The sequence below is a fragment of the Parasteatoda tepidariorum genome, chromosome 6, assembly GCF_043381705.1.
Source record: "Parasteatoda tepidariorum isolate YZ-2023 chromosome 6, CAS_Ptep_4.0, whole genome shotgun sequence".
Taxonomy (NCBI): Eukaryota; Metazoa; Arthropoda; class Arachnida; order Araneae; family Theridiidae; genus Parasteatoda; species Parasteatoda tepidariorum.
Genome location: NC_092209.1, coordinates 21,962,660 through 21,977,191, shown reverse-complemented (window position 1 = coordinate 21,977,191; position 14,532 = coordinate 21,962,660). Strand labels below are relative to the sequence as shown.

General features: G+C 27.7%; 1 protein-coding gene across 2 annotated transcripts in view; it reads right to left on the bottom strand.

Annotated features, from left to right (window-relative positions):
* Positions 1 to 13,610, bottom strand: part of LOC107441742 (sialin) — a 91,664-nt gene extending 78,054 nt beyond the window's left edge. The window contains exons 1-4 of one of the 2 annotated variants that reach the window (XM_071182091.1): positions 13,417 to 13,610; positions 6,359 to 6,413; positions 3,748 to 3,794; positions 1,252 to 1,460 (exon numbers count right to left, since the gene is read on the bottom strand). In XM_071182091.1, the coding sequence (XP_071038192.1) occupies positions 1,252 to 1,460; positions 3,748 to 3,769 (231 nt within the window). In that variant the 5' untranslated portion in view covers positions 3,770 to 3,794; positions 6,359 to 6,413; positions 13,417 to 13,610. Of the gene's footprint in view, positions 1 to 1,251; positions 1,461 to 3,747; positions 3,795 to 6,358; positions 6,414 to 11,337; positions 11,453 to 13,416 lie in introns of those variants that run through there. The other variant, XM_071182090.1, reaches the window with a different exon arrangement.
* Between the last annotated feature and the right edge of the window lie 922 nt (positions 13,611 to 14,532).

Below are 14,532 nucleotides of genomic sequence, written 5' to 3'. Positions count from 1 at the left end.
GAAAGAGATGAATCAGCTAGTAGAGTAATTTATTGTACAGTTCTTATCAAGAAGCTAACGCAGATAACAAAAGTTTATTTATCGTAGTGCGTCACGACTGTCTCTATAGTGAAAATAAAAAGCACGTGATTTTTAATTTTCGTAGGAAAAACATTCCAGAAAATTTTGCAACACAAAAAAGTGAATATTTGTTTTAGTTGTACTTTGAATACGTCCAAGATGCATAGAAATTTCCTTTGGAAAATTATCATTTTTTTAATATGCTAGCTACTTTTGTCAGCCTTGTCAACTTTCAAAATTATTTTCTGCGCCTTAAAATCTTTAATGGTAATCAAGCCGAATGCGAAGTACAACTAATATTTAAATATTCTAATTCTTCAACCTTATTACCTCGAATTTTTCTGATTCTTATTTTTATAGCAGATTGTAATTTTGACCTGAATCAGAGAATCTCCAATTCAGTACCCCCAGAGGTATTGATTTGTTGGTATTCATTAGTCATGTGAACGCGGAAGACTTTGTGACCAGATAGATTTAACATGCACTAATCACCATTTACTGCATGGGGAGTGTTCGGCCACCTGGATTCGAACTCCCTTTCTATCAAACGTGAGCCCAACAACCTGCCAACCAGCCTATCCCATCCAGTAATTGGTATTTTTTCTATATATAAACAAATACACAGGGCTTCAAACTTTCTACGCTTTTTAGGAAATTTTCTTCTAGTGGTAGCTAAGTTTAAGTTTTAATGCTTTATTCTTTGCTTTGTAAATTTGATTTAAATTTATTTTTCCTATGAATGATTCAAAGAGTTTCTATGAAACCCACTTTGAACAAATTCTTATGGTAAGGGTTTTAAAATAAACAAAAATTCTAAGTGCTTTAGTTTTTAATTATCTACCACTTTACAAAATTTTTTTCAAAAAGTATTGTAGTTGGTAGTTCTATTAACAAAGCATACTGTTATTTTCCTTTTCTGGTTAAGATCAAATTATTCAATTTTGTAGAAAAGAAATTCTTCGTATTGAAAACCATTGCTGAAAACAGGTCAAGATGGAAAAGAATTCTCTCGAGGGCCCATCTTGGGCTGTAGAACCAGTAAGGAGGATGATGATTAAGATTTTTGGTTGAGTCTGGAAGTAGTTGTTAGAAAATTGACAAGAAGGCGAATTTTTTTTAAACATTCACCATTGCGATCTTTTTAAAAAGTTGAAAAGTAAACAATTTAGGCAGAAGTAAAGAGCACACTACCTTAGGTACGTCGTATAAAGAAGAATTGTCACTGAAGGGAGGAGGTGTCACTTTGCATTCATCGGATGTTGTCGCATTGTCACTTTTGTAGACAGCTGTACCATTTACCATTGCTACAATAGCAACATTGATATTCACTCTAATGGCATAAATGGTGCAAAATCCAAGAAAACCAGCAGTTGAAAACAAGTACCGGATTCCAGGCATTTCTTAAAAATAAAACAACAACGAGACTTATTGAAAAGTATGTTAAAAATGAATGTAGAAAAATTCAGCAAATTAAAGTAGGCCGAAAAAATTTTATTACCTCTGCTTGGGGGGTACTATTACTAGGGAACAAATTTTACATGCGAATTTTGAACGGATCTTAGTCATTTTTGAGTAGCTGATTTTTAATCTTCTACAGTCTGCATTTCAAATTTGCTAATCTCTGCAAGCTATTTATTAACTTGCTAACTTGCATGATCACACAAAAAATTAAATTAACTTAAAATAGCCTTGAAAAAAAATCTGTAACTTTAAGAACAAAACTAATTTCAGATTTGAAATTCCACATCCGAATTAATTAAAATCAAATACTTTGTTAAATGTAACCAAATTTCGTTCCCCAGTGTAATTTTCGTTAATGGTAGTAAAATGATTATTGAACCAGGGCTGCCAACTTACTACACTTTTCGCCAAAAATTTATTCAATGTTTATGTTTCTCTATTCATTTAAATTTATTTCCACACTCCTGCATATAAATGATTTAAAAGTTTATATGCAACGCCACTTTTTACCTGCTCTATGAAGGTAAAGCTTTAAAAATGTTAGCGAAATTATCAAAACTTCTTAAAGGTTTGGTAGTTAGTTGTGTACCACTCAATAAGATGTTTTGCTAATAAGTCACGCCTGCTGAACTAAAATTATAGGTAAACATGTACTAGCTCTTTCACGCCACTTAAATTTCATACGAAGCACACTGCAAACTAAAGAGCTGCAGTGTCACGAAAAGTTAGTCATTTCAAAATGTTCCACATACTGAGTAAATAAACGAAATATTAAAATAAAACGTTATTTTTTGTCTCGAGCGTTGATCAGCATAACGGTTTTGTAATCTTGGGTCTAACCCCAAAGACAAGAGAACTCCTGAGTCATACGTTGAGAGAAACTCTCTGAGGTATTGTTGTTATAAAGAAAGGTGAGAACCAGTCAGTTGGCTAGAGAACCATGATTCGTTTATCACTGAGGATATTTTTCATTGTCAACGTGTTCAATATAATCCGCCAAGAGTATGCCAAATATTCAGCCATCACTGTTATTTAAAACTTGGTGTCTAACTAACCCCTTAACTGCCGAGTGAAATTAACGTGATTCACTCCCCAGTGCCACCGTTTTTAGCTCAAGTGCAGTTCCTTACACGGTGTTTTGGTGGGGGAAAATGATACACGCTTTGCAATTTAAAAACAGTTTAGTTTTACAAGACAAGAAAAAGGAAAGAAAGAAAATACAAAATTTAAATTAAATAATAAAAATACAATATAAAAGATGTTAAAACTTAGCTGTTGTATGATAAATCCTGAAACATGGTTGGACACATCACATTCATCGCACTGATAGCGGGATTTTTTTTTTGATTTTTTTTCTTGAACCAACAGCACATTTTCGCGATGCATTTTTCTTTGAAGACGTTGATGGAAATAATAAAAAGCACCAAATACATACGGGAAACGAAAGCGAAAAAAGAATAAACTCGACCTTACTCAAATAAATACAACCAAGCGATTAATGCAATATCACTTTTCCATAACATCCTTTTCCCTTTCCCCCTCATCCGAAATTAGTAATACATTCGCAAAGCAAACANTCTAACCCCATAGACAAGAGAGCTCCTGAGTCATACGTTGACAGAAACTCGCTGAGGTATTGCTGTTATAAGGAAGGGTGAGAACCAGTCCGTTGGCTAGAGAACCATGATTATCCATGATTCGTTTATCACTGAGGATATTTTTCATTAGCAATGTGTTCGATAAAATCCGCCAAGAGTATGCCAAATATTCAGCCATCACTGTTATTTAAAACTTGGTATCTAACTAAAGGGACTTTGATCGGAATGTCAGTCTAACTATAGTGCATGACCGTTCCGTTGCGTCTAAACACCAAATGATCATTTGGTGCTCAAACACAGAAGACGGTTATTTTTTATAGAACTGAAACTATAGTATGTCCATTTATGTATTTTCAATTGTGCTTTAGTCTAGATAGTACAAAGTATTCCATATCCTTTGTTTTGATATAATATTGTGCTACAAATAAATGTTGTTCGTTAAATAATGTAAAATATTTAAAAAGAATGGTGCGACTTAAAAATATTTAATAATATAGTTTCGTAGAATATTAAAATTCAGACTATTATGATGAATCTCTTATGTAATATTTTTTGTAACTTTGTTTTTCTGCAATGAATTTAATTACAAAAATTTTCAAGGGCAATATAAATATAAACTTAAACTTACGAAATCCTTTTTTTTCTTCCATAATTTGAATCTTTAAAGGTACACTTCTATAATTCAAAATAAGTTCTTTTGTTATCATGGATGCTTGTTTAAAGCTACAAAAATATTATAATAGGCAAAAACAAAAGTAATAATAAATAATATGAAATAAATTATTATTTAAAACATCATCAGTTAAAAATCTTATAGACTATTCTCTGGAAAGTACCTTCACTCAATTTATTTTTCTTGCATTCAGTTTACTCTCCGTTCTATTAGGAGGACCGAAAAGTAATGTCGTTTTGGCGATTTAAATATTCATTAATCTTAAAAACCAATTCATTTTTTTTCGATATGGCATTGAAAGGTTGTTGCTAAAGAGGGTGAATAAATTATTGATTAAAAATAAAATCTCGAGAACAAATGTCAAATACACCGAAACGACATTACTTTCCGGTCCCTTAATATTTATGCCTTCATTCAATTAAGGTTTCTGAAAAAAAAATTCCTTTAAAAATTTTTAAATTACACATTTTAAATCCACTCAATTTACTGTTTCAAAAACATTTCAACTTAACAGTTTCATTTGAATGAGTAAAATGTGTCTTCTGATGCCTAAAGTAAATTTTCTATGGAATTACAAAATAGGTTAAATATTCATATTATGTATTTTTGTAGCTAAATGTTAAAGTCATTAGGTAACTATAATTTTCTCTCAGCCAGTAAAAGTAAGGTAACTATAGTTTTCAAGAACGTTTATTATATTTTCACAACTCTGCCTTAGCTATCTCTTAGCTGACTAGTGGCCCTTACTTTAAAAAATATTATTAAATGGGCTACTCTACTAGAAGGCTATATACATTAAATAAAATAAAAACGAATAAATATCTCATCATCTAATTCTACACATGTAAGTGTGATTTTTATGCTAAAAGTTAAATAATTGTGCATCAAAATTAGATTACCGTTAAAAACAATTTTCCCTGTTGCACGACTTTTTCTGTTTTTCTATGATATTTCATTTTGGTAGATTATTGTATTTCATAATTGCATAATAATCTTTTTAAGCACTTATAAAAAAACTGACGATGAGTTTATATTGCTTAACTAAGCTTAAGTAAAATATTATTGTTTCACTTTTTGTCATTTCTGTCTCTGACATTCCTTTTTAAAGTGTATTTTAAATATTTTTCTTTGCCTTCATTAACACTACAGAAAGACGGAACATTGCTATATACCTAAAAAGATTTATAAAGCTTTCTTAGATTATTTGTGTGCAAATCAATAAGGCAGTCAAAATATTAAAATACTAGCATATTTTAATAAAGACAAACTAGTGTGGGGTACAGGGAACTTGTATCCAAACTGGCCTTGCATCCAAAAGGTTCTAAGTTCGAATTCCGCGCAAGGCATGGATGTTCTTTCATTCTCTGTACTATGTGTACTTACTGTGGGAGCAACGTTGGCCCACCTAATATCATGTTCCTGAAATAGTGGCTAACAAATCTGCCCTTCAGATGCCTATATGACGAAAGGTCCAGGTAGGCATTGGAGAAAAATTATTGACTAGTTAATCGAAAATCTATGATATTTTATTTGATTTGGTTAGGAAAATATTTGATAATTTTTTGTTTGTTTTATCAATAGTATGCTTCTTTCTAGTTAATACTAGATAGATAAATTCTATAAATTCTCTAATTAAGAAAAAGTACTTTATAAATTTTAATTTATATTCTCGGATGTCACACCATTTAATAAATAACCATTATAATGATTAATTTCAATTTAAATCACCACTTTTAACTTTTATTTTTGTTTAATGTTTCACTTTCTCTGATATATAGTTTGCATATCTTTCTGTGTACCCATAACCTATATATCCATAACTTTCTGAGTATCTATTAAACCCCATTATAAACTGTTTTGGCAATAAATTATAAATACACCAATTAATTCGAATTCTGGGGAGAAAAGTGTATTAATTAATAACAGAGCAGCTAATACGTAATTTTACTTATAATTAGACTTAATTGAGGGTTTCAAAATCAGTACATTTTATGGTTAAGCTTTTCTTTTACAAATCAAATATTTGGAGTCTTCCTTGTTTTTATTCAGTTTCTGAATTAAGAGAAATTAAAGAAGAAAAAAAACTTCCTTGTTTTTATTTAGTATCGGAGAAAAATTAATGGTTAGAAAATGTATAATTTAATTACAACACTATCGCTATGAAAGTTTATTTGAAATAAAGTTGAAATTAAATATGTATTTTAACTAAATTTAACCTGTAATGCAATCAGTAATCAGTATTTTTTCTAAGCTGCAAAGTGACAATACAATAATTTCTAAGCATAAATATTTTTTTTACTACATACTTTATCAAATAGAAAAAGGAAGGCAAATTTATTATTCCCCAATTAAGAAATAGATTATATTATCAAGAAATGTTTCAAAGTGGTTTAATAAATTTTTAAACTTATTTTCTAAATTTTAATTAAAACCCTAAAAATGCCATAATAGATTCCTAGATTTGATAAAATGTGAATAAATGTATAATAATTCCGCGATTTCATTAGTTAAAGTACTTGACTGTTTTTATCTTAATTAATAAGTCAAAGCGCATTTGCATACTTACTTTTTATACAAATATTTTTCTTACATTCTTCTTCTGCTATTAATGAATTTTGTAGCTAAAAAAGAGAAAAACAAATTATCGCTAAAAACTACATATTTCGTAATATTCTAAATATTTCGCCATCACCATACAATGGTTATAAATCTGTTTAAATACAAATCGCAGTCAGCTGTGGTAACATTAAATGTTAGACTCACGTTTGTCTGAGAAAAATGTTTTCATTTCGACTTTCTTTTTATAAGAAGTATGAAAGTAACAAGACTCTTTATTTCGTATTCTTTTAATAGATATTGTAAACATGTCGAAACTTGGTAAGTTTCACCTTATATTGTTAATGGTTGGAAAATGATTTTTGTACATGCCAACTTTTAAACCATCTAAGAGTGATTTTCCGAAGTTACAATGAAATGTGCAATAAAAAAATCTATTATAAAATTAAATCTTTATATTTTATTGAAACTTCATCACAGTATCATTTAATTATCAAAAATTTGTGTGGACTTTTTGATAACACACAACAAATTGTCACAACAAATGTCTAAATTTGTGCGTTTTAGACATTTGTTGTGATGGTAAAAATTATTATTATTAAACTTATAATATAGAAATTGAAATGGAAAAGCGAAAATTTTACGACCATTACTTTAAATATAAAAATAAAAATCTTTCTTAAATGCTACCATTGTATTTATGAGTACACTAGCTCCCAAATGCCTGTAAAAATTTTAAAGTGGTAGCAAAGTTTGTACTGGTGCCAATTTGCGCCGCTTTGTAAAAGAATGTTTCCTAGCGGTAGTAAAAGTTTAGTCATTTGTATTTTAATATTTTTTATTAAAATTTTTTTTTCCTAAAATACATATCAAAAATTCTATCTTATGAAATACTGTAAATATTATATGAAATTCAACTTTACAGCAGTTTTTCTCTTAGTGACACTTTTAAAAAGTGGGAGTAATTATCCTTATTCTACGAGTTTTACGATTTAACTTGCTATCAATCTATAAAGCCTTTTTTAACAAACAAACAAATATAACTTTATTGAGAACAAAAACACATAAATACAAAGAATATATATTCGTCGCCAAGAGGAAAATCCTGTCCAGGCGACAAAGAAAATTAATACAATAAATTTAAAATAGAAATTTAAAAAAAAAAGAAAAAAAAAAGGGGGTATTACAATCATAAATTATTTTGCTCATCATAAGACGTCATATATTGTTGAACATTGTAATAATAGAAAACAAAAACAAAAAAATGCATGAAACTATATATAAAAAAAAATAAAATAAATAAATAAATAAATAAATAAAAAAAATAACAAAGGTAACATAAATTCATTTTTTATTTTTTATTTTATAACCTTCATAGAACAGCCGACCCAAATGTCAAGCTGACCAGTCTAAAAATGCATAACGTTGTGACTAATAAAATTCAAAATTAAAGTTCAAAATTCAACATAATAAAATTCAAAATTTAAACACGAGATCAAAATTAGCAGCTTATTATAGCATAATTTTATCAGTTAAGTATTGAAAGAAACTGCAAAAACCGCATTTGCTTTGAATATGAATAATTTGAAATGCATAATAAAACGATTGAATAATTAAAGAATTAATAAAAAAAATAAAAAAAAGGATTTAGTTTCTACTGCTGTTTACGTTTTTAGTCGCATGTGGTATATCTGTAAATCTCACCCCTTAACGCACAGATTTTTTGAGAAAAACCAACCAAAAAAAAATCTTTTTATGTAAAAATATACACTTGAATACACAATAGAACATTGTCTTTTCTTCTGGTGGTTTCAATTTTGATATACTGCGCTTTTGTTCCATGGAAAAAGGCTATATTCATAGATGCCAATTGCTCCGGACACGTCAAAATAATAAAAAAAACTGTAAATAACTACAAAGTAAATTTTGCAAACATTTTTCAGTAAAGGTATTCATTGAATATATTATTAATTATATTATTATTATGATATTNATAATAGTATAATATTATAATATTATATTATAATATTATATTATAATATTATATTATAATATTACAGCAAAAATATTTATTGTATAAATTGAATTAAAATTTGTTTAATAAGTCTGATAAGGTTTAAATATATTCTTATAGTTATGAAAAGGCATATCTGAGGAAGTTTACTTCTTTTATTTGTTGAAAAACTTAATAAACAAAAAAAAAAATGGAATAATTTTTAAAAAATGATATACTTTTCTACCTATTCCTGTTATTTTTCGGTAAAAGTATTCATTAAATGTATTATTAATTATTATATTATTATAGAAAAAGTTTTTATTTAATAAACTGAATTAAAATTTATTTAAAATAGTTTAATAAGATTTATAAAACTTGAATATCTTCTCAATCAAGCTATGAAAAAAAGCATACCTGAATAAGTTTACTTCTTTTATTTGTTTTGAAAAGGTATTTAGCAAAACTAACAAACTATTTAAATGTAGGAGTTTTTTTGATAGCAATAATCGATCTGGCATTTAACTTAAAAATCTTACAGCAGATGGCGTGTGCCCGCATTAATTGGAAAACTGGAACGAAAACAGTGTACGGAAAAACTTATCGGCAGCTGATGCATTCACGCTACATGCTTTAAATAAGATAATATAATCAAAAGGAGAAAAAACAATACTTAAATAAATACTACTCAAATCGTCTACAATTTAATTTAAAACTTTGGCTTCCATAATGCCGAGGATAAAATTCTATTTTTTAAATGTCTCTGAATTAAACATACAGCTGAAAAAATCGTAAATCGAATTTCATTCAAAAAAAAAAAAAAAATCAATTAATCAGTAATATTCGGCATCCAGGCACAAAATTGAAAGGCATATTCCTCCATAATTTAAAACAAGCAAACCAGAAAACAATTCTCATGTTTTTATTTATTACCTTTAGTGAGTGATTTTTCGTTATTAAGCAAAATAAGTTTTAAAAAGTTCATTACATCAAAAAACAAGATTAACTAAGTTTCTACTCATCAATCCTGTAACAGATTTCTCATTTTCTATTGAATCGCTTCGTTGATCATGATCGAATCACTCGCCCAACAAGCACTAAAATATAGTAATTAGCATATTCCTATTTAAGTAATATGGACGTACATAGACCAAAACTGTTAGACATTTTCTTCAGTATTTCTTCATTGAAAACTTATACGTACCAAGCTATTAAAAGTTTGAAAGTATAATGCACATAATAGTTAATAAATAGTCTAATACATATATTAGTTAATAAATAGTATCATACACACGATAGTTAATAAATAGTATAAACATACAAAAGTTAATAAATAGTATAAACACACAATAGTTAATAAATAGTACAATAAATACAATAATTAAGATAAATATCGATTCTTAATTTTTTTTCATAAAAATACACCGGATTTATAGGGGGCGTAAACAATTATCTCAAAAAGAGTCATGCAAGTGCACTTGCACACCCCTAAATCCACTAAATAAAGATTTAAATTTTCCCAAAAAGAGCATTTTTTAATTTAAAGCTATAATTAAATATTTATTGTTAATTAGAAGATATATGAAAAAATACTTAATAAATAAACTACGAAAATTAAATAACACTAATAATCACACTGTTGTGCTCATAACATATAGTCAACATAATATAGTTAAATAGAGCATGACTTTTCGTATGAATTGTATGAAATGAATGAAGGCACGAATTTTCTTTTTTTCTTCCTTTCAAGAAATTGAAGCTTTTTTAAGCATATCAAAACAATATACCATATGTACCAAAACAATTGTCAACCTAAAATCTATATAAGTAATTCTCGGCCTCAAAAAACACATTAAATTTTTTTAGTAGTCTTAAGATATAACTACAAATATTTTTGGATTTTAACAAATCATAGTAAGAAAAGTTAAAGTAAAGAACACGCTTTGTAAATACTTTGGTTATTATCAGCTTGAAAAAACATCTTGAAAGTTTTTTTCAGCCGCCTTAAGATTACACATTTTAAGTTACGCATTTTTGGTTTTTGATAGATTTTGGTTTTGAATAGATTTTGGTTTTGATCAAAATCCTATCACTAAAACGACTACAGTTAACTTTTGATCAACTAAAGTAAGATAAGGACTTTAAAAAATTTAAGGTTCAACAATAGTATTGTTTTCAAAAAGTGCCTATCTTACTAATAAATTTTTATATCAACACAAATGAATAATCAACACTATTCTGCCATGCAATTTGAAAAAAAATAATTTATGTGCTTCTCAATAGATTTTGAAAAAAGTGAGAAGTCAACTATTTTCTTCCTACTGATAAATCTATGAACGCTAAAACAGAATTTTAGAAAACTGATAAAACAAAATGAATCTTTGAAAAAAAAAATTTCCCCGCTATATGCAGCATATCATACAGAAATGCCAGATACATGAAAATCTCAATTGTCACTGACGTTGATTTTTCTATTGCATGATAGTATTGCTACCAAGCTTCTCAAACATAAATAGTTTAATAGCTTAATTTGACTTCTTTTTAAACTTATAATTCTTTTAGAATTAAGCTATGATTATAAGATTATAATTATGAAAATACAAATAGTAAAGGAAGCGTTTCAATTAAATTAATTACTGATTCCTTTTAATAAGATAATTTTATTACACAACATAATTTTTCCTTTCAAATATTGTATTTTTAATTTCGCTCATTAAGCATGACTATTATTATATAAAAATATTTTAATACTACAAACATTAAAACTTGAAATCGAAGAAATTATTTAACGATAGTTAAACAATATTTACTTTGAGCGTACTCAAACATCAGGTAAAATAACGTATTTTTTAAAAACAATTTCAAAACATTGTGCAAATTTTTAAAAAATGCTTCGTTTCATAAATTAACTCCAGAATTATAAAAACGATTTAAAATTACTAAATGAAAAAAAATCTGTAATATAATATAAGATATAAATGTCTTATAAAACTTACCTATTAATGAGGGAAATATGTAGTATTGTTGCTTTAGTATCTCAGTTATAGTTGAAATGAACGTACTCTGTTATCATATTTTACACAAATCTTGATAACTAAATTTATCAGAAAACAAAACAGCTAGATGCAAGTGTGATATCTCAGATAACTATTCTTGACTTTATCAAGTATGATAATAAATGCATGGATGCAAGTAATTTCAGATTCAAGATAAATATTCCACTAATTTTTTTGAATTCCATTGTTTCATTTTGTATTACCATTACAAAAAGGTTCCACTTAATATTAAAAAAATTAACAAAATTTAATTTCATTAAATTGATAGAATATAGTATATTTTTTTCTAATGCTTTGTCAGATAGTTTTTTATTTTGAAATATTTCTTTTTTTTTTATTTGTAATATTTCTGTTTAATTTCTATTGTATCAGCACTCCTTATTCGGCCTAGAAACCCGTTTTTTTTCAATATTTATAATTTGCGAGTGAGTACTTAACATAGTTTTAACTGGGCAAAAAATTTTATAAAGTGTCTTATTCTTTAAAAAAAAAAATTTAAAAAAATAAAGCAAACTAAATTCTGAAAAAATAAACGATAATTGGATGCGCGCAAGTGACGTCATCGTAAGTAAATGATGGCATTTACCTATTTAGAAGCCAATCAGGTTCGACACACACACGTGATGTCGCTTACAGGCATCTAATTAAATTTGATTTAAATCTAACGGTTAAGTGTAATCTCTTCAATCTTTATTGGATTGTAAGTACCCATTTAAATTTAAAATTCATCGAAATTTAAAAAGATACATTAAGTAACAAAAAAGACTTTTAAATTGTGTCTGAAACAAATTAGACCAATAATTATATAATGTTTTCAACGGAACTCTGATGAATTTAAAAATGATTTAACAAGATATTTCTTAAACTTTTATATTTGTACCATTGGAATTACGAGACGGTGGTTCGTCACTTTTTGATAATAAATTTTTAAGGATAATTAATAAAGTGAAAAAGATATTCAAAATGGTGAAATTTACAATGAGTTTCGAACTAAATAAATACATAAAATACTTATTAGTAAGAGAAAACAGATATTTTAATCTTTATGTACTTAATAAAAAAGTTTAACACGTCCGCAGCAGTTTTTTTTGGCAAGGGGTCATGGAGATTAAGGCTCAATATTTTTCATGTCCAATGAGATGATGAATGTAATGTGTTCAGAATTGCGTACCGACTACCTTTACTTACCCAGCGCCTCCTGTAACTGAAAGCCTCCACACGGTTTTTTATAGGTAGTCCGATCAGACCACTGTGAAGGATATCCACATTCCGAACTAATATAAAATCTAGTTAAATAATATAAAACTCTAATACAACTTAATATCACTTAATATAAAATCTATGACTATAAATTTGTTTTATTTATGAACATTATTGGTTTGCCTTATTCACTTGTCAACCACTACAGATTCAATTCTCAAATATATTTTATAAAAGGTTTAGGGTTCATGCGCACAACTGGCTCACTTTTTAAATAGTCTGTGCGGACTACTTGTAAAAGACCGTGTGGAGGCTTTTTGATGTAGGAGGTGATGACTTACCAGACAAGCTGGTACCTATCGATCCAAAGCTGGGTGGGCTTCCAGACATCACGTGTATTCGATTTCCAGTCCTTCAGAATATAAACTCAGAGCAATTGCCCACTGAGCTTTCGCTGTTCATATTCCTTTAATTTAAAATTGCAGTAATAACTAAAACAAATTTCTTACACCACACCTAATTACAAATTTTTTTGCTTTTATTATGGCTTTACATTTTCTAACAATAAATCTTCAATGTAATTATATTTGTAGTTAATTTTTCATCAAAAAACTAAATAAATAAACTCAATATTTAACTTTATTCTCAATATTATTTATTACTCATTACTTTATTGCTCAATATTTAACTTTATAGCTCAAACATTGCTTTCAGGTTAAAAAGTCAGACCCTATTTAAAACAAATGAATGCAACACAAAATTAAAATAAACAAAATCTTTTGAAATTTCAGTTACAATTTACGTTAATATTTTACTTACAAAATTTCAAGATGCTGGCAAATGTATTTGATGGGTAGTATTGAATCGTAACGGCAACTTAAATTTGCAACGATGTGAATTTGAAAAAATATATTTTAACATTAACTTTCTATTAACTGAATATTTTGAAACAAAACTTATGAAACTTTCATACAAAAATGATGACAACACTATTCACTTACATCGTTCTATTTCCACTGTTGTTTATTTATTTGACATTGACCTAACTCAGATTTTAATCGGTCTAAAATCTGCCTAGATATTATATCAATGAAAAGTGTATTTACGCATTGTTTATTTATCTCATTAGTTTCGAATCAAGCGTTATTTAACCCACTTTAAACTGAGGGGCGATGTGAAAAATGCTTTACTAAAAAATATGGTAAATTTGATATGAGTGGTATGAACGGAATTAACTAAACTTCAAGTATTTGTGGTAATATAGTTAAGTGACGCAATAAATTTTATCCTTCAGCTTTAAGCCTTTTATTTTTTAAAACAAGTGTTTGAATTCATACTCTTTCTTTTCTTATACAGTTGTTATCTTAAGAAAATAGCTTTTTTTCCCACTAAGAATCTTTTCTTTATTTATTTAATTATTTTAATTATTGGTTAATAATAAAAAAAGACTGCTTTTAGAAAAAAAAATTTAAAAAATGGCACTTTTCGATTGGCCGAAAGCTAGCAAATACAAGCATTTTATTTACTTATTTTTACGAATTTAGTTTTGAGGATTCATTCTGTTTTGTGCTAAAAAAGTAATTAAATAAGAAAATTTAAAAATCTTAAGTCTATTCGCACCAGGCTAACCGAAAAGTATCTAAGAACGAAAAAAAAAATTCCGTCGAATTCAGGCAAATCATAAGTTATGATAAAATCGAAATTTTCGGATTTTTTGGGCTTAAGAAGATGAAGGACAATTTTCTTACTTTTATAACCGTCGCTGAGCAGCCGACCCTATTTTGGGTTTACGATTACCAATGTTTTACCCAGTAGCCTTGAAATTTTGAACCCAATCCAGAAGACAAGGGAGCTCCTGGATTAAGTATTGGGAGAAATTTGCCTTCGAGGAGCACTTTTTGATGGAACGAACCCGTATTTGCGTTACGTGGAAAG